The following is an 18,327-nucleotide window of genomic DNA, read 5'->3' as shown; positions in this document are numbered from 1 at the left end:
TTGTCCGTACCCTGCCATCACACCTGTAACCCTGTACATGTGACTATTAAACACTGTACCCTGCCATCACACCTGCAACCCTGTACATGTGACTATTAAACACTGTACCCTGCCATCACACCTGCAACCCTGTACATGTGACTATTAAACACTCTGAATCTGAAAAGAACAGCACAGCATACTGCCTTTCAGCCTGACGTCACTCTGCCCAAGTGTACAGCTCCTTGTTCACTGCTCCCAGCTCCACGTACAGGGCTGACAGAGAAGACGAGGATACAGGGATCAGAGGGAAAGAAAAGAGTGTAACTGAGAAACGTTGCTGTTTTCTTTGAGCCCCAGGTGGGAATTACCCCGGCCAGGTGTAAGCTGTCAAACAGGACAATGCTACATACATAGGTGTAATTGAGATGTAGATATTTATGATGGAGTGTTAAGTACTTTTATCAGGTGCTTGGTGTACAGTGCACTCTGTCATAGGTCCTACTTGATCTATATACAGGTTAGGTTTGCCACGCCCTCTCTCCCCACCTGTTATACACACACACACACCAGCCAATCAGAGAAGCACACATGGAGTACTGGAGACAGAATGCATGGCTGATGAGCTAGAAACATGAGCAGGAACTGACTCAAACACCTGTAGGAGAGAGGGAGGACAAGGAGCAGGAACCTGCTAGAAAACAAGAGAGAGACAGAGGGAACGAGGAAGAGGAGGAGAGGGAGAGGTGAATTAGGGGACAGACAGGCAGAGAGTAAAAGTAAGAGATAGTATGACAGAGACACACAGAGGAGAAAAAGGAGAGAGAGCGAGGAGTGCTCCAGGTACTTCATTATCGTGGAGTGAACAATGGGAGTCATTCAACAGCGACACTCGGGAGAAAGAGTTCAGCTGAGGTGTGGAGACAAATCCCAGCTCATGTTCCCCTGCTGAGGGAAATGTTACACTCACAAGACATTTTTTAAGACATTACACTGTGTGCTCGTTTGTGTTCTCTCACACAAGATAGAAATCTAACCATTTCTCCCCTTCTATCCCCTCTGTCTTTCCCCTTCATCCCCATCCCCATCCCCCTCTCATCCCCCTATCATCCCCCTATCATTCCCCTTTCTCTCTCTCTCCTTCAGGAGAGGAAGTCCTCTTCTCATTGGTGTGCGGAGCAAGTATGAGCTTTCCGCAGAGCACATCCCGATCCAGTACAACAGTGGTGAGCTCTGTTCCTCTCTCCCAAGCCTCTTCTCCAGCTGACGTTCTCACTTCACAGTGTTCTCCAACCTCGCTGTCTGCCCACTGTCCTCACAGGAAACCTGACTGTGTTAGTTAACGCATCTGAACACGTTCTGTTCCATAATATTCATGGTCGGATCTCTAACTTGAGACACGAGTGTGTAACTGGAACTGACACATACATCATGCATGGATATGAATGAGGTTATATGTCTGTATCTCAGGTCATGATTCAGGTCGGTAGGAGTACACCCTTGCATAACAAACTAACCAACCTAATCAATCAATTAAGTAACTGTGTCCTAACCCTAACAGTAGCAGTACTTACTGTGAGCAGTACCCATATCTGTCCTAAGCAAAGCAGTAGCAATACTTACTGTGAGCAGTATCTGTATCTGTTATAACCCTAACAGTAGCAGTACTTACTGTGAGCAGTATCTGATTCTGTCCTAACCCTAACAGTAGCAGTACTTACTGTGAGCAGTATCTGTGTCTGTCCTAACCCTAACAGTATCTGTATCTGTCCTAACCCTAACAGTATCCTAACCCTAACCCTGTCCTATCCGTAGCACCATACTACTCTGTCCTGAGGGACTGTGCAGTCACCCCAGTGTCTACAGAGCGACAGGGGGCTGCTGAGCCCATAGGTGCGCTAACTACCAAATAAACACGTGGGTGTTGTGGGTTCTGACCTCTGATTGGATTGAACCGCCTCATAAGAGTTGCATGACGAACAACAATCAGAATCCCTTTAATCAGACACACGTCTCCAATGATTCCACTGTTAAATGTTTGTCTACTTGTGCAAAAATGATGCAGAATCACAAAAATGATGGTTATGAGAAATGAGACTCTTGCTTCTTGTGGAAATGCTGCCAGTACTGTGTGGAACCTCTATGGGTTATTATAGGTTAACATCATGATCACACTCAGTGGAAAGTAGTGTCAGGTTAATAACGTAACAATAAGACATTCTGTCTCTAAAGCGCCCTTTCTGCTGATGAATAGGGTGCTGAATCCTCCTCCTCTAACTATTACCTAGAAACGAGGAGTAGGACAGCCCTCTCCAAATGATAGATTTCAAATTGATCTTGATATGCATGTTATAAAAAATCTGCTCCTGACATACTCATTGGCCAGTTAATAAGAGTTCTGCGTTCTCTGTGTGTGTCAGCTGTCTAGACAATAGCCCGTAGATGTGTTGACTGCCTTCACCCTGCTATCTGTTAACTTAGACCAGCTCCACTTTAATAGTGATGTATCCCGCTGGAGTCCAAAGTCTGAGGCCCAATGAAAAAGGAACCCGGAAGAGTAGGAGGACACTGGGTTGCATCTCAATGCTTTAAAGTGGCTTCCTCCTCTCTGCTCCCTTCCCTCATCTCAATCTCATCTAAAAACACAAGATAGGTGAAAGCAACATAGTGGATGGAAATGTCTTTTGGCCTGTCGAGTGCAGATGAAGGAAAAAAACAAGGAAACAAGGAGATGTCACTTATCGCTATTAGGGACTAAAACTCCTGTAACTGTAACTGTGACAAAGGACCAAGGTCACTGTGTGTGAGTCACCTCATAAATACCATGGACAAATCAATACAGATTGCAAATTGAACCCCCATATCCACCTGGTTATTGATTCCAGAATCTTCTGACATGAACCAATGTAAACATATGATTAGCTTGTTTATTAGTGGTCAAAGGACCCTTGACTCCTCCCCTCTGTCTGTCAATCCCGATCATGAACTCTTATCCCACCTGTCATGTTTTGTTCTTAAATCATTGGGTTGTTGATTAAATCCCTCTCTGTTTGTCATTGTTCACTGTTCACACTCGCAACCGTTAGTTTACAGCACTTTACTTGAACCCTCCACCTTGAAGGTTAAGTATCAAATCAAAACAAATCAAATTGTATTGGGCACATACACATGGTTAGCAGATGTTAATGCGAGTGGAGCGAAATGCTTGTGCTTCTAGTTCCGACAGTGCAGTAATATCTAACAAGTAATCTAACCATTTCAAAACAACTACCTTATACACACAAGTGTAAAGGAATGAATAAGAAGAATATATACATCTAAATACATGGATGGGCGACAGCAGTGCAGCATAGACCAGATGCAGTAGATGGTATAGAGTACAGTATATACATATGAGATGAGTAATGTAGAATATATACATCTAAATACATGGATGGGCGACAGCAGTGCAGCATAGACCAGATGCAGTAGATGGTATAGAGTACAAGTATATAAATATGAGATGAGTAATGTAGGGTATGTAATCATTAATAAAGTGGCCTTGTTTAAGTGACTAGTGATACATGTATTACATCCAATTATTAATTATTAAAGTGGCTAGAGATTTGATTCAGTATGTTGGCAGCAGCCACTCAATGTTAGTGATGGCTGTTTAACAGTCTGATGGCCTTTAGATAGAAGCTGTTTTTCAGTCTCTCCGTCCGAGCCTCGATGCACCTGTCCTGACCTCGCCTTCTGGATGATAGCGGGGTGAACAGGCAGTGGCTCGGGTGGTTGTTGTCCTTGATGATCTTTTGGCTTTCCTGTAACAGCGGGTAGTGTAGGTGTCCTGGAGGGCAGGTAGTTTGCCCCCGGTGATGCGTTGTGCAGACCTCACTACCCTATGGAGAATCTTGCGGTTGTGGGCGGAGCAGTTGCCGTACCAGGCGGTGATACAGCCCGACAGGATGCTCTCGATTGTGCGTCTGTAAAGGTTTGTGAGTGTTTTCGGTGACAAGACAAATTTCTTCAGCCTCTTGAGTTTGAGGAGGCGCTGCTGCGCCTTCTTCACCACGCTGTCTGTGTGGGTGGACCAATTCAGTTTGTCCGTGATGTGTGCGCCGAGGAACTTAAAACTTTCCATCTCCTCCACTACTGTCCTGTCGATGTGGATAGGGGGTGCTCCCTCTGCTGTTTCCTGAAGTCCACGATCATCTCCATTGTTTTGTTGATGTTGAGTCCAGGACCCAGTTGTACAGGGCGGGGTCGAGACCCAGGGTCTCGAGCTTGATGACGAGTTTGGAGGGTACTATGGTGTTAAATGCTGAGCTGTAGTCAATGAATAGCATTCTTACATAGGTATTCCTCTTGTCCAGATTGGATAGGGCAGTGTGCAGTGTGATTGCGATTGCGTTGTCTGTGGACCTATTGGGGCGGTAGGCAAATTGGAGTGGGTCTAGGGTGTCAGGTAGGGTGGAGGTGATTTGATCCTTGACTCGTCTCTCAAAGCACTTCATGATGACGGAAGTGAGTGCTACGGGGCGGTAGTCGTTTAGCTCAGTTAACTTAGCTTTCTTGGGGACAGGAACAGTGGTGGCCCTCTTGAAGCATGTAGGCACAGCAGACTGGGATAGGGTTGATTTAACATGTCTGTTAACACACCAAACACACCAGTATCCACCATCATGATCATGACATACAGTATAAGCAGTTATATGCATGTCACAAGCAGTCACTAGTTAATTACAAATTACTTAAACAGTCTAGGTGAAAAGTTCAAGTAAAGCAAGAAGTGTTGATTACCCTGACCCAGGCTGAACCATGACCCCTGCCCTCTGTCATGTAGGTCTGTTCAAGGAGGGGGTCCAGGATAAGAACAGCCACAACCGGCCAGACAAGCCAGACAACTCCACTGCTGTGAATTCAGCTGGAGACGGCAAGGCTGTAGAGTACTACTTTGCCTCCGACGCCAGGTGAGCTGAAAGCCCTAGGTGTGTGTGTTTGTGTGTGTGTGCATGCATGCTTGTGTGCTTGTCTTATGCTCCCACCTGTCCCTGCCCAGTGCCATCATAGAGCACACCAACAAGGTGATCTACCTGGAGGATGATGACATTGCAGCAGTGGTCGGGGGCAAGTTGTCCCTCCATAGGCTGAACAGCCTGGCTGGGGAGAATCCAGTCCGGGCAATCCAGACCCTCCAGATGGAACTACAGGAGATTATGAAAGGTCAGAGGTTAATCATGGGGTTCATCGCCATGGCAACCTAGGAGTTTACTTGGAGTAGAATATAGTGTCCCAGGCCCTACACAGTAATGTAAGATCTGTTTTGTGCCAGGTTAGGATATGAGGAGGGTAGGCGAAACCTCATTGTAGATCTGTGTGCCTAAGGGTAACAAATACCTGGAGTGGTCAATACCAATACACCTTCCTATTCACACAGAGATCATATACCTGAAGTGGTCAATACCAATACACCTTCCTATTCACACAGAGATCATATACCTGAAGTGGTCAATACCAATACACCTTCCTATTCACACAGAGATCATATACCTGAAGTGGTCAATACCAATACACCTTCCTATTCACACAGAGATCATATACCTGAAGTGGTCAATACCAATACACCTTCCTATTCACACAGAGATCATATACCTGAAGTGGTCAATACCAATACACCTTCCTATTCACACAGAGATCATATACCTGAAGTAGTCAATACCAATACACCTTCCTATTCATACAGAGATCATATACCTGAAGTGGTCAATACCAATACACCTTCCTATTCATACAGAGATCATATACCTGAAGTGGTCAATACCAATACACCTTCCTATTCATACAGAGATCATATACCTGAAGTGGTCAATACCAATACACCTTCCTATTCACACAGAGATCATATACCTGAAGTGGTCAATACCAATACACCTTCCTATTCACACAGAGATCATATACCTGAAGTGGTCAATACCAATACACCTTCCTATTCACACAGAGATCATATACCTGAAGTGGTCAATACCAATACACCTTCCTATTCACACAGAGATCATATACCTGAAGTGGTCAATACCAATACACCTTCCTATTCATACAGAGATCATATACCTGAAGTGGTCAATACCAATACACCTTCCTATTCATACAGAGATCATATACATGGAGTGGTCAATACCAATACACCTTCCTATTCACACAGAGGTCAAAGATAGGGTATTGTGTCATACCTGAGAAACGTAGTCTGATTTACAGAGAGACAGGCCCATGGTTAACCATACTTTAATGCAGTCACTAGCTCTAAGAACAGGAGAGCAAGATCTCCCCCTGTTGACGTTAAGGAGAACCTACACCAGTGTGCAATGAGATTGAAACGCAGTCATCATGCTCCGTGTCCCTCATCTCTCTCTCTCTTTCTGTGCAGGTAACTTTGAGGCATTTATGCAAAAGGAGATCTTTGAGCAGCCAGAGTCTGTCTTCAACACCATGAGGGGACGGATCTGTTTTCACACCAACAAAGGTAGCTTACCATAGTGATGTCATATTCTGATTGATGTCACTCTGTTGTTCCGGGATGTCGATCGTACTGTGCCGTATCTTCAATCAATATTAGCACAGCAACTCACGGAGGCAAGCATAGGTTATTAACAGTTACAACATGGATGTATAGCGTGATTCCTCAGGAAACCCAGACAAAATGAATACTAAGATTTGGGGGGAGGGGTTTCACGAATTGTAATCCATAGAAGGGTCCTTTGGAGGAAGGATTATTTGACGTTTGTATTTTAAGGCATAATTGAGTAATAATTCATCAAAGTTAGCATATTTATTGCAGGCCTCCTTTAAGACTCCATAGTTTTTCATCTGTAGGTGCCACAAAGAAAACATGTACAGTGCCCTGCGAAAGTATTCGGCCCCCTTGAACTTTGCGACCTTTTGCCACATTTCAGGCTTCAAATATAAAGATATAAAACTGTATTTTTTTGTGAAGAATCAACAACAAGTGGAACACAATCATGAAGTGGAATGACATTTATTGGATATTTCAAACTTTTTTAACATTTCAAAAACTGAAAAATTGGGCGTGCAAAATTATTCAGCCCCTTTACTTTCAGTGCAGCAAACTCTCTCCAGAAGTTCAGTGAGGATCTCTGAATGATCCAATGTTGACCTAAATGACTAATGATGATAAATACAATCCACCTGTGTGTAATCAAGTCTCCGTATAAATGCACCTGCACTGTGATAGTCTCAGAGGTCCGTTAAAAGCGCAGAGAGCATCATGAAGAACAAGGAACACACCAGGCAGGTCCGAGATACTGTTGTGAAGAAGTTTAAAGCTGGATTTGGATACAAAAAGATTTCCCAAGCTTTAAACATCCCAAGGAGCACTGTGCAAGCGATAATATTGAAATGGAAGGAGTATCAGACCACTGCAAATCTACCAAGACCTGGCCGTCCCTCTACACTTTCAGCTCATACAAGGAGAAGACTGATCAGAGATGCCCTGGATGAACTGCAGAGATCTACAGCTGAGGTGGGACACTCTGTCCATAGGACAACAATCAGTCGTATATTGCACAAATCTGGCCTTTATGGAAGAGTGGCAAGAAGAAAGCCATTTCTTAAAGATATCCATAAAAAGTGTCGTTTAAAGTTTGCCACAAGCCACCTGGGAGACACACCAAACATGTGGAAGAAGGTGCTCTGGTCAGATGCAACCAAAATGTAACTTTTTGGCAACAATGCAAAATGTTATGTTTGGCGTAAAAGCAACACAGCTCATTACCCTGGACACACCATCCCCACTGTCAAACATGGTGGTGGCAGCATCATGGTTTAGGCCTGCTTTTCTTCAGCAGGGACAGGGATGATGGTTAAAATTGATGGGAAGATGGATGGAGCCAAATACAGGACCATTCTGGAAGAAAACCTGATGGAGTCTGCAAAAGACCTGAGACTGGGACGGAGATTTGTCTTCCAACAAGACAATGATCCAAAACATAAAGCAAAATCTACAATGGAATGGTTCAAAAATAAACATATCCAGGTGTTAGAATGGCCAAGTCAATGTCCAGATCTGAATCCAATCGAGAATCTGTGGAAAGAACTGAAAACTGCTGTTCACAAATGCTCTCCATCCAACCTCACTGAGCTAGAGCTGTTTTGCAAGGAGGAATGGGAAAAAATTTCAGTCTCTCGATGTGCAAAACTGATAGAGACATACCCCAAGCGACTTACAGCTGTAATCGCAGCAAAAGGTGGCGCTACAAAGTATTAACTTAAGGGGGCTGAATAATTTTGCACGCCAAATTTTTCCGTTTTTGATTTGTTAAAAAGTTTGAAATATCCAATAAATGTCGTTCCACTTCATGATTGTGTCCCACTTGTTGTTGATTCTTCACAAAAAAAATACAGTTTTATATCTTTATATTTGAAGCCTGAAATGTGGCAAAAGGTCGCAAAGTTCAAGGGGGCCGAATACTTTCGCAAGGCACTGTATGTCATATGAGGCTTTACTGCTTGCTCTGTAATGTGATTAGTATTTTGATTTCCAATGTTAGTTTTTTTTTACATTCATTTATGAATACAGAAAAATATTTAAAAAAAAAAAAAAATTATTTCACCTTTATGTAACCAGGTAGGCTAGTTGAGAACAAGTTCTCATTTGCAACTGCGACCTGACCAAGATAAAGCAAAGCAGTTCGACACATACAACAGCACAGAGTTACACATGGAAAACAAACATACAATCAATAATACAGTAGAAAAATATATATACAGCATGTGCAAATGAGGTAGGATAAGAGAGGCAATAGGCTGTGGTGGCAAAGTTATTACAATATAGCAATTAAACACTAGAATGGTAGAATGTGCTGAAGATAAATGTGCAAATTGAGATACTGGGGTGCAAAGGAGCAAGATAAATAAATAACTACAGTATGGGGATGAGGTAGATTGGATGGGTTATTTACAGATGATCTACTGTATGTACAGGTGCAGTGATCTGTGAACTGCTCTGACAGCTGGTGCTTAAAGCTAGTGAGGGAGGTAAGAGTCTCTAGCTTCAGAGATTTTTGCAGTTCGTTCCAGTAATTGGCAGCAGAGAACTGGAAGGAGAGGCTGCCAAAGGAAGAATTGGTTTTGGGGGTGACCAGTGAGATTTACCTGCTGGAGCGCATGCTACCGGTGGGTGCTGCTACGGTGACCAGCGAGCTGAGATAAGGGAGGACTTTACCTAGCAGGGTCTTGTAGATGGCCTGGAGCCAGTGGGTTTGGCGATGAGTATGAGGCGAGGGCCAGCCAACGAGATCATACAGGTCGCAGTGGTGGGTAGTATGGGACTTTGGTGACAAAACGGATGGCACTGTGATAGACTGCATCCAATTTGTGTGCCATATAGAATGACACATTAACACTATAAACCCACTCAGTGAAACATTAATATTGAATTGGCAAATTGTTTCACTATATTGTTGAATATAATATACTCTATGGGCATATCAACGTTCCAGAGTGGGATCTCTTCTTGTGTTAAAGTTATGGCCCATTTTATAAAAAAACTCAGCCCAGTCAAAACTGTTCGCTGCCCTGGCCCCCCAATGGTGGAACAAACTCCCTCACGACGCCAGGACAGCGGAGTCAATCACCACCTTCCGGAGACACCTGAAACCCCACCTCTTTAAGGAATACCTAGGATAGGATAAGTAATCCCTCTCACCCCCCCCCTTAAGTTTTAGATGCACTATTGTAAAGTGACTGTTCCACTGGATGTCATAAGGTGAATGCACCAATTTGTAAGTCGCTCTGGATAAGAGCGTCTGCTAAATGACTTAAATGTAAATGTAAATGTATATAGACAAACGTCGTTGTCAATGTAACTAATCACAGTCCCCCTTTCACTTGTATCATGGCACATCCTGCAAATCACCAGCAGAAGGTGACCATTTTGAGTCCATTTTCACATTCCGTTGGTAACACTTACAAATTGGATCATAACTCTAAAAGTAGCAGAGATCCCACTCTGGAACTTTGATATGCTTGTTTATCTCCTGAACTTAATTTGTGTCGTCAACGTAGTGTGATGTAAAGAGGCTCATAGTTACCCCTCTTACCTCCTTGGACTAAATATGAATGCTGATGGTCTCCCCTCTCCTGTCCTGTCTTGTTCTCAGTGATCCTGGGAGGGCTGAAGGACCACCTGAAGGAGATCAAACGCTGCAGACGCCTCATCGTGATTGGCTGTGGAACCAGCTTCCACGCTGCCGTGGCTGTAAGTGAACCAACCAGAAGTGTGATTGAGGAAAAGGAGGAGAAAGAGAAGATGATGATGACCATTTTAATTATGATAAAGATGAGTCTCTCTCTCGCTCTCTCTCTCTCTCCAGACCAGACAGATTCTGGAGGAGCTGACAGAGCTTCCTGTCATGGTGGAACTGGCTAGTGACTTCCTGGACCGCAACACACCCGTCTTCAGAGATGACGTCTGCTTCTACATCAGCCAATCAGGTAATTCCTCAGAGCGATTAATCTGCTACACATTTTTGTATTGCTGGTGTTTCATAAAACTCTCTCTGGTGGAGACTAGATGTTCTAATAGAGAGAACTCTCTCTTTCTCTCTCTGGTGGAGACTAGATGTTCTAATAGAGAACTCTCTGGTGGAGACTAGATGTTCTAATAGAGAGAACTCTCTGGTGGAGACTTGATGTTCTAATAGAGATAACTCTCTGGTGGAGACTAGATGTTCTAATAGAGAGAACTCTGGTGGAGACTAGATGTTCTAATAGAGAAAACTCTCTGGTGGAGACTAGATGTTCTAATAGAGAGAACTCTCTGGTGGAGACTAGATGTTCTAATAGAGAGAACTCTGGTGGAGACTAGATGTTCTAATAGAGAGAACTCTCTGGTGGAGACTAGATGTTCTAATAGAGAGAACTCTGGTGGAGACTAGATGTTCTAATAGAGAGAACTCTCTGGTGGAGACTAGATGTTCTAATAGAGAAAACTCTCTGGTGGAGACTAGATGTTCTAATAGAGAGAACTCTGGTGGAGACTAGATGTTCTAATAGAGAAAACTCTCTGGTGGAGACTAGATGTTCTAATAGAGAGAACTCTGGTGGAGACTAGATGTTCTAATAGAGAAAACTCTCTGGTGGAGACTAGATGTTCTAATAGAGAAAACTCTCTGGTGGAGACTTGATGTTCTAATAGAGAGAACTCTGGTGGAGACTAGATGTTCTAATAGAGAGAACTCTCTGGTGGAGACTTGATGTTCTAATAGAGAGAACTCTCTGGTGGAGACTAGATGTTCTAATAGAGAAAGCTCTCTGGTGGAGACTAGATGTTCTAATAGAGAGAACTCTGGTGGAGACTAGATGTTCTAATAGAGAAAACTCTCTGGTGGAGACTAGATGTTCTAATAGAGAAAACTCTCTGGTGGAGACTTGATGTTCTAATAGAGAGAACTCTGGTGGAGACTAGATGTTCTAATAGAGAGAACTCTCTGGTGGAGACTTGATGTTCTAATAGAGAGAACTCTCTGGTGGAGACTAGATGTTCTAATAGAGAAAACTCTCTGGTGGAGACTTGATGTTCTAATAGAGAGAACTCTGGTGGAGACTAGATGTTCTAATAGAGAGAACTCTCTCTTTCACTCTCTGGTGGAGACTAGATGTTCTAATAGAGAGAACTCTCTGGTGGAGACTAGATGTTCTAATAGAGATAACTCTCTGGTGGAGACTAGATGTTCTAATAGAGAGAACTCTGGTGGAGACTAGATGTTCTAATAGAGAAAACTCTCTGGTGGAGACTAGATGTTCTAATAGAGAGAACTCTCTGGTGGAGACTAGATGTTCTAATAGAGAGAACTCTGGTGGAGACTAGATGTTCTAATAGAGAGAACTCTCTGGTGGAGACTAGATGTTCTAATAGAGAGAACTCTGGTGGAGACTAGATGTTCTAATAGAGAGAACTCTCTGGTGGAGACTAGATGTTCTAATAGAGAAAACTCTCTGGTGGAGACTAGATGTTCTAATAGAGAGAACTCTGGTGGAGACTAGATGTTCTAATAGAGAAAACTCTCTGGTGGAGACTAGATGTTCTAATAGAGAGAACTCTGGTGGAGACTAGATGTTCTAATAGAGAAAACTCTCTGGTGGAGACTAGATGTTCTAATAGAGAAAACTCTCTGGTGGAGACTTGATGTTCTAATAGAGAGAACTCTGGTGGAGACTAGATGTTCTAATAGAGAGAACTCTCTGGTGGAGACTTGATGTTCTAATAGAGAGAACTCTCTGGTGGAGACTAGATGTTCTAATAGAGAAAACTCTCTGGTGGAGACTAGATGTTCTAATAGAGAGAACTCTGGTGGAGACTAGATGTTCTAATAGAGAAAACTCTCTGGTGGAGACTAGATGTTCTAATAGAGAGAACTCTGGTGGAGACTAGATGTTCTAATAGAGAGAACTCTGGTGGAGACTAGATGTTCTAATAGAGAAAACTCTCTGGTGGAGACTAGATGTTCTAATAGAGAAAACTCTCTGGTGGAGACTTGATGTTCTAATAGAGAGAACTCTGGTGGAGACTAGATGTTCTAATAGAGAGAACTCTCTGGTGGAGACTTGATGTTCTAATAGAGAGAACTCTCTGGTGGAGACTAGATGTTCTAATAGAGAAAACTCTCTGGTGGAGACTAGATGTTCTAATAGAGAGAACTCTGGTGGAGACTAGATGTTCTAATAGAGAAAACTCTCTGGTGGAGACTAGATGTTCTAATAGAGAGAACTCTGGTGGAGACTAGATGTTCTAATAGAGAGAACTCTCTGGTGGAGACTTGATGTTCTAATAGAGAGAACTCTCTGGTGGAGACTAGATGTTCTAATAGAGAAAACTCTCTGGTGGAGACTTGATGTTCTAATAGAGAGAACTCTGGTGGAGACTAGATGTTCTAATAGAGAGAACTCTCTCTTTCTCTCTCTGGTGGAGACTAGATGTTCTAATAGAGAGAACTCTCTGGTGGAGACTAGATGCTCTAATAGAGAGAACCCTCTGGTAGAGACTAGATGTTCTAATAGAGAGAACTTTCTCTCTGGTGGAGACTGGATGTTCTAATAGAGAAAAGGCTGGTATGGATTCTGTGGGTATTCTGTTGAGTAAGGCAGAATTCTAGTGTGTTTTGCTGGTATGAATGATGACATGCCTTGGCTATCTCCCTCCTTCCCCACTCAGGTGAGACAGCAGACACTCTGATGGCTCTGAGGTACTGTAAGGATAGAGGAGCTCTGACCGTGGGGGTCACCAACACAGTGGGCTCCTCCATCTCCAGAGACACAGACTGTGGGGTGCATATCAACGCTGGCCCAGAGATCGGTGTGGCCAGCACCAAGGCCTACACCAGCCAGTTTGTGGCTCTCATCATGTTTGGTCTGATGATGAGTGAGGACAGGATCTCCCTGCAGCCAAGGAGGCTGGAGATCATCAATGGACTTAGGATTCTCCCAGGTTAGTTCCTATATGAAAGCCATGTAGAATGACAGATTAACACTATAAACCAGCTCAGTAAAACAAAACTGCATCTGTAACCATCACACACTATAGCCAATAGATTACAGCCAGGTGTTACAAAATGGATTGAGTGAACAAAATAGTTGAATGAGAGTGAACCAAACCCTCTCTGTCTCTCTGTCTTCTCCCTCTCTCTCTCTCTCTCTCCCTCCTCCTTTCGCTCTCCCTCACCCTCTGTCTCTCTGTCTTCTCCCTCTCTCTCTCGCTCTCTCCCTCCTCCTTTCGCTCTCCCTCACCCTCTCTGTCTCTCTGTCTTCTCTCTCTCTCTCTCTCTCTCTCTCTCTCTCTCTCTCTCTCTCTCTCTCTCTCTCTGTCGCTCTGTCTTCTCCCTCACCCTCTCTCTCTCTCTCTCTCTCTCGCTCTCTCTCTCTCGCTCTCTCTCTCTCTCTCTCTCTCTCCCTCCTCCTTTCGCTCTCCCTCACCCTCTCTGTCTCTCTGTCTTCTCCCTCTCTCAGACATGATCAAGAAGGTTCTGACTCTGGATAATAAGATCAAGTCCATAGCAGATGAGCTGTATCAGCAGAAGTCTCTGCTGGTCATGGGACGAGGCTTCAACTACGCCACCTGTCTGGAGGGGGCACTGGTGAGGACAGATCTACGATCAGCTTACCCACCCTAAATCCTGACCCTAAACCATTATAGTTAACTTGCCAAACTGACGTTAAATCAGTTTCTAGGGGCAATGTTTTGCTTTTACTCCTATTTTACGCTCCTTATATATCATTAAACATCTCACTTTATATTGATATTCCTGTTAATCTACATGAATTATCGACTACTGATTATGTTATGTCACTGATTGATTCTTCCCAAACAGAAAATCAAGGAAATCACATACATGCATTCAGAGGGCATCCTGGCTGGGGAGCTGAAGCACGGCCCTCTGGCTCTGATTGACAAGCACATGCCCGTCATCATGATCATCATGAAAGACGCCTGCTACACCAAGTGTCAGAACGCACTGCAGCAGGTCACAGCCAGATCGGTACGTCACATTCCTCACATCACATATTCAAATGCACGTAGACACAACTAAATACCCACCTCGTATGCACACCCATGACTTAACTGGCTCACGTGCAGTACACAGGCAAAAAAAAGGAATAACACACACACAGCCTCACTATCAAAAGCTTTGACTAATGAATTCAAATGAATTGATCGATATACTTCTGCAAACCGCTCTGTCTTTCTCTCCTTCCCGTTCAGGGGCGGCCGATTATCCTGTGCTGCCAGGACGACCAGGAAATGTCAAAAAATGCGTATAGGACCATTGAGCTGCCTCACACAGTGGACTGTCTCCAGGGCATCCTCAGTGTCATCCCTCTGCAGCTCCTGTCCTTCCACCTGGCCGTGCTACGGGGATATGACGTGAGTCTACCACTACCTGCTCTTTCCTTATGGACTAAATCAACTACCCACACACCAGTGGCGGTCAGTGCCGTTTAAGATGAGGGAGGATCATTATTTGTTTTCTATTACAGCATATTGGATGACTGTCATTCATATTCCAGTCCCCCAGCTCAATGTAACATTGATAGGTTTAGGCTGCTACATGATACTCACATTCTGTACCCATCATGAGGTTGCTACAACCTAGCCTATGAATGAAAGTTTACAACGTAGGTGCACAGGTCGAGAGAAATTTTAATAATCAAGGTGACAGCCATTGACACATTCAATACCGCATCTAGCTGATCTAGGGTGTAATCATTAGTCCAACAGAAACGAGAGTTTCTATTGGACTAATTCAGGTATGTTTAACCCCATTTTGTTCCATATGCTTCCGTTCAGGAAACGTTTTTCAACAGAATCGGTGGAATGAATACACCCCTGAACACATGCGAGCACAGTTCACTTTCATAGCAGCCACATACAAACAGCATGATACATGTGATCATTGTATAAATCCTTCTCGCATCTACGTGCTCCCCCTCACCTTATGTATTCGCTTGTGGACTTCAGTGCACAACACATCAGCTGTATGTGACCAAGTCAAACCTTCATATCATAACCACAAACCGCTATACACAGCCTACATCATTATTAGCTATTAGCTAATGTTAGCTAATGTCATAGACAACGTAGCTACTAGAACTAAAATGTTAGTAAACCCGCTACAATCATGCAGTACAGTCAACAGCAAGCAGTTTAGCAGATACACTGGCGGGCCCCGGTGGCAATAAATGAATAAAACCAAAAGCTTACCTTGACTTGGAAGAAATGCAATGTTGGATAGCCGTAGACAGCTAGCTAACATATGTTTGAGTATGCTAAACTAGCTAGCTGCATTTGGTAGCTAAGTGAAAGTGAAAAAAATGTAATATAGCTAGCTCTCTCTCTCTATCTCACTCTTGCTTCTCCTTCATTTTTTAAGAAATTGGTTCAAAACTGTTCAACTATTGTCTTTCTCTCTCTTTGAGTGAACTACTGACAACATGTTATGCACTGCAGTGCTAGCTAGCTGTAGCTTATGTTTTCAGTAGTAGATTCATCCTCTGATCCTTTGATTGGGTGGACAACATGTCAGTTCATGCTGCAAGAACTCTATGTTGGAGGACATCCTCCAGAAGTTGTCATAATTACTGTATAAGTCTATGGAAGGGGGTGAGAACCATGAGCCTCCTAGGTTATGTATTGAAGTCAATGTACCCAGAGGAGGCCGAAAACTACTGTAGATGTCCTCGGCTACACCATGGTGTTACCCTACAGAGTGCTGTTGAGGCTACTGTAGACCTTCATTGCAAAAGATGTGAATATATTTAGTATAGTTTTATCTCAAAATCATAACTTGTTTTAACGTTTCACTATTTTTATTTTTATGAGGAGCCTCCACTGCCATATAGCTATGCTGTATGTGTATGTATTATTGTCTCCTTTACTCATCAGTATTGATCTGATTTAATGGCTGTCTCTCTCCTCTGGTTGCAGGTGGACTGTCCCAGGAACCTGGCCAAGTCTGTCACTGTGGAGTAACAGCAGACAGACAGACAGGAGGCAGACAGGACAGGAGGCAGTAGAGACCTTAACACTCTGCTCAAGAGAGACACTGAGTGGAGGCTTACACATAAAAGTGCAATTGTGTGTGTGTGTGTGTGTGTGTGTGTGTGTGTGTGTGTGTGTGTGTGTGTGTGTGTGTGTGTGTGTGTGTGTGTGTGTGTGTGTGTGTGTGTGTGTGTGTGTGTGTGTGTGTGTGTGTGTGTGTGTGTAAATCTCACGACTGTTTGACCATCTGTCCAATCAGCAGCATTATCACCAATAATGTTTCCAAAGCAAGAGACTATACACTACTGTGCCTTGTACCCAATTGGTGCCTTGTCCACAAACAGTTGAGCCAGAAACACCAAATGTAGGAGTAATGCATTGACTTGGTAGATTGAAGTGCTTATAACTCTGCAATATGTGAAAAAGTACATTGTGAATGTTTATGATAATATTCTCTTCATGTGTATTGGGCTCTCTGTCCTGTGGCAGTCTATCATCTTCACTTTGTATCTTGGGAAGTGTAGTCTATTCCATAGCATTCCTTTATACAGAATAGCCTATAGAGCCCCACAGTGGAAGTGTCATAATATCCATAAAACCTAGCGGTCAAACAGGGAAATGGTTCCAATCGTTTTTCCACCATTCATTTTTTCTCATAGGGGATTTTAGAAACACTTAAAATAAGGTCTGTGTTTCGTGTAGTCTTACCCTGGTGTGATGTTTTGATAACCATGTAAATCTCTCTCGGACAAGGTGACTTTTATCAATATATTCAGCTCTATTTACTCTCAGATTCGAAAATGCTAATTAGCAATAAAGTATACTACAAATCCCTGCAAGCTCCTGCATGTCATCTCAACTAACAGGTATTATATCAAGAAAAAAATGTATTGCACAAGACAGTTCACAGAATTGTCGTTTTAAAGAAATGTTGCCAATTTATTCATGACTAAATTTAGCTAACTTTAGAGAGTTAATTCAGAGATTCTTACCTTTGCTTCGATTCGGCAGTCTCGTCCAGATCATCATGGTATTTGTAGTTTTTTTAAATAGCCACATTAGCAGCTATGTCCTTTTTAATCCTTCTGAGTGAAACGTTTACTCATGAGGGGATTACTGTTAATCTACACTCCAATCTGTTGAAAAGGGCTGGATGATACTGCTACAGTTTAGTCTCTCAAGACACCATAATAATTATACTTAATTTAACTCACTACCCTTTCATGAATCCTTATTCTGTGTTGAGTCGTTGTGTGGTGGTCATCATCATCATCATCATCACAATCTTATTCTATTTTCTGTCATGCAGCCTTGTGGGGGACATCTGTCACATTATCTAAAGATTTGTCTGCGCTTCATTGTCTTATTTATCCCATGTATGATGCCCACTTTCTTTGATATTGTATTTCATCTCCCATAATGCCAGTGTTGACCTAACTATTGTTTTCATGAGGCACTACCCTGACATCTCATAGGAAGAGTGATATGCAGAAGAAAAGGAGCAAGATGTAATATGAATTGTAGTTTTGGCAGTTTCACTACGTGTACTGTGTAGGGTAAAACATGTTAGATGTACTGTGTAGGGTAAAACATGTTAGATGTACTGTGTAGGGTAAAACATGTTAGATGTACTGTGTAGGGTAAAACATGTTAGATGTACTGTATAGGGTAAAACATGTTAGATGTACTGTATAGGGTAAAACATGTTGTACTGCAGTTGGTGTATTTATCAGGTTATTTTATGACGATTAAAAAAAGTGATGCTGATTTATCGCTTTAACTATGATTGTATTTTATACCTTAGGTTTCATAGCAAC

General features: G+C 43.0%; 1 protein-coding gene across 2 annotated transcripts in view; it reads left to right on the top strand.

Annotated features, from left to right (window-relative positions):
* The window catches only part of LOC124011087 (glutamine--fructose-6-phosphate aminotransferase [isomerizing] 2-like), a 44,013-nt gene extending 27,317 nt beyond the window's left edge, over window positions 1-16,696 (top strand). The window contains exons 8-19 of one of the 2 annotated variants that reach the window (XM_046324082.1): window positions 1,126-1,205; window positions 1,795-1,872; window positions 4,805-4,931; window positions 5,021-5,184; window positions 6,386-6,481; window positions 10,137-10,234; window positions 10,350-10,470; window positions 13,190-13,462; window positions 13,981-14,108; window positions 14,343-14,510; window positions 14,735-14,896; window positions 16,457-16,696. In XM_046324082.1, coding sequence (XP_046180038.1) covers window positions 1,126-1,205; window positions 1,795-1,872; window positions 4,805-4,931; window positions 5,021-5,184; window positions 6,386-6,481; window positions 10,137-10,234; window positions 10,350-10,470; window positions 13,190-13,462; window positions 13,981-14,108; window positions 14,343-14,510; window positions 14,735-14,896; window positions 16,457-16,501 — 1,540 coding nt within the window. In that variant the 3' untranslated portion in view covers window positions 16,502-16,696. The remainder of the gene's footprint in view (window positions 1-1,125; window positions 1,206-1,794; window positions 1,873-4,804; window positions 4,932-5,020; window positions 5,185-6,385; window positions 6,482-10,136; window positions 10,235-10,349; window positions 10,471-13,189; window positions 13,463-13,980; window positions 14,109-14,342; window positions 14,511-14,734; window positions 14,897-16,456) is intronic. The other variant, XM_046324083.1, reaches the window with a different exon arrangement.
* The last annotated feature ends 1,631 nt before the right edge of the window (window positions 16,697-18,327 follow it).

This window comes from Oncorhynchus gorbuscha, linkage group LG23, assembly GCF_021184085.1.
Source record: "Oncorhynchus gorbuscha isolate QuinsamMale2020 ecotype Even-year linkage group LG23, OgorEven_v1.0, whole genome shotgun sequence".
Lineage (NCBI taxonomy): Eukaryota > Metazoa > Chordata > Actinopteri > Salmoniformes > Salmonidae > Oncorhynchus > Oncorhynchus gorbuscha.
Note: the sequence above shows the minus strand (reverse complement) of the source record. Positions and strands in the feature narration are given on the sequence as shown.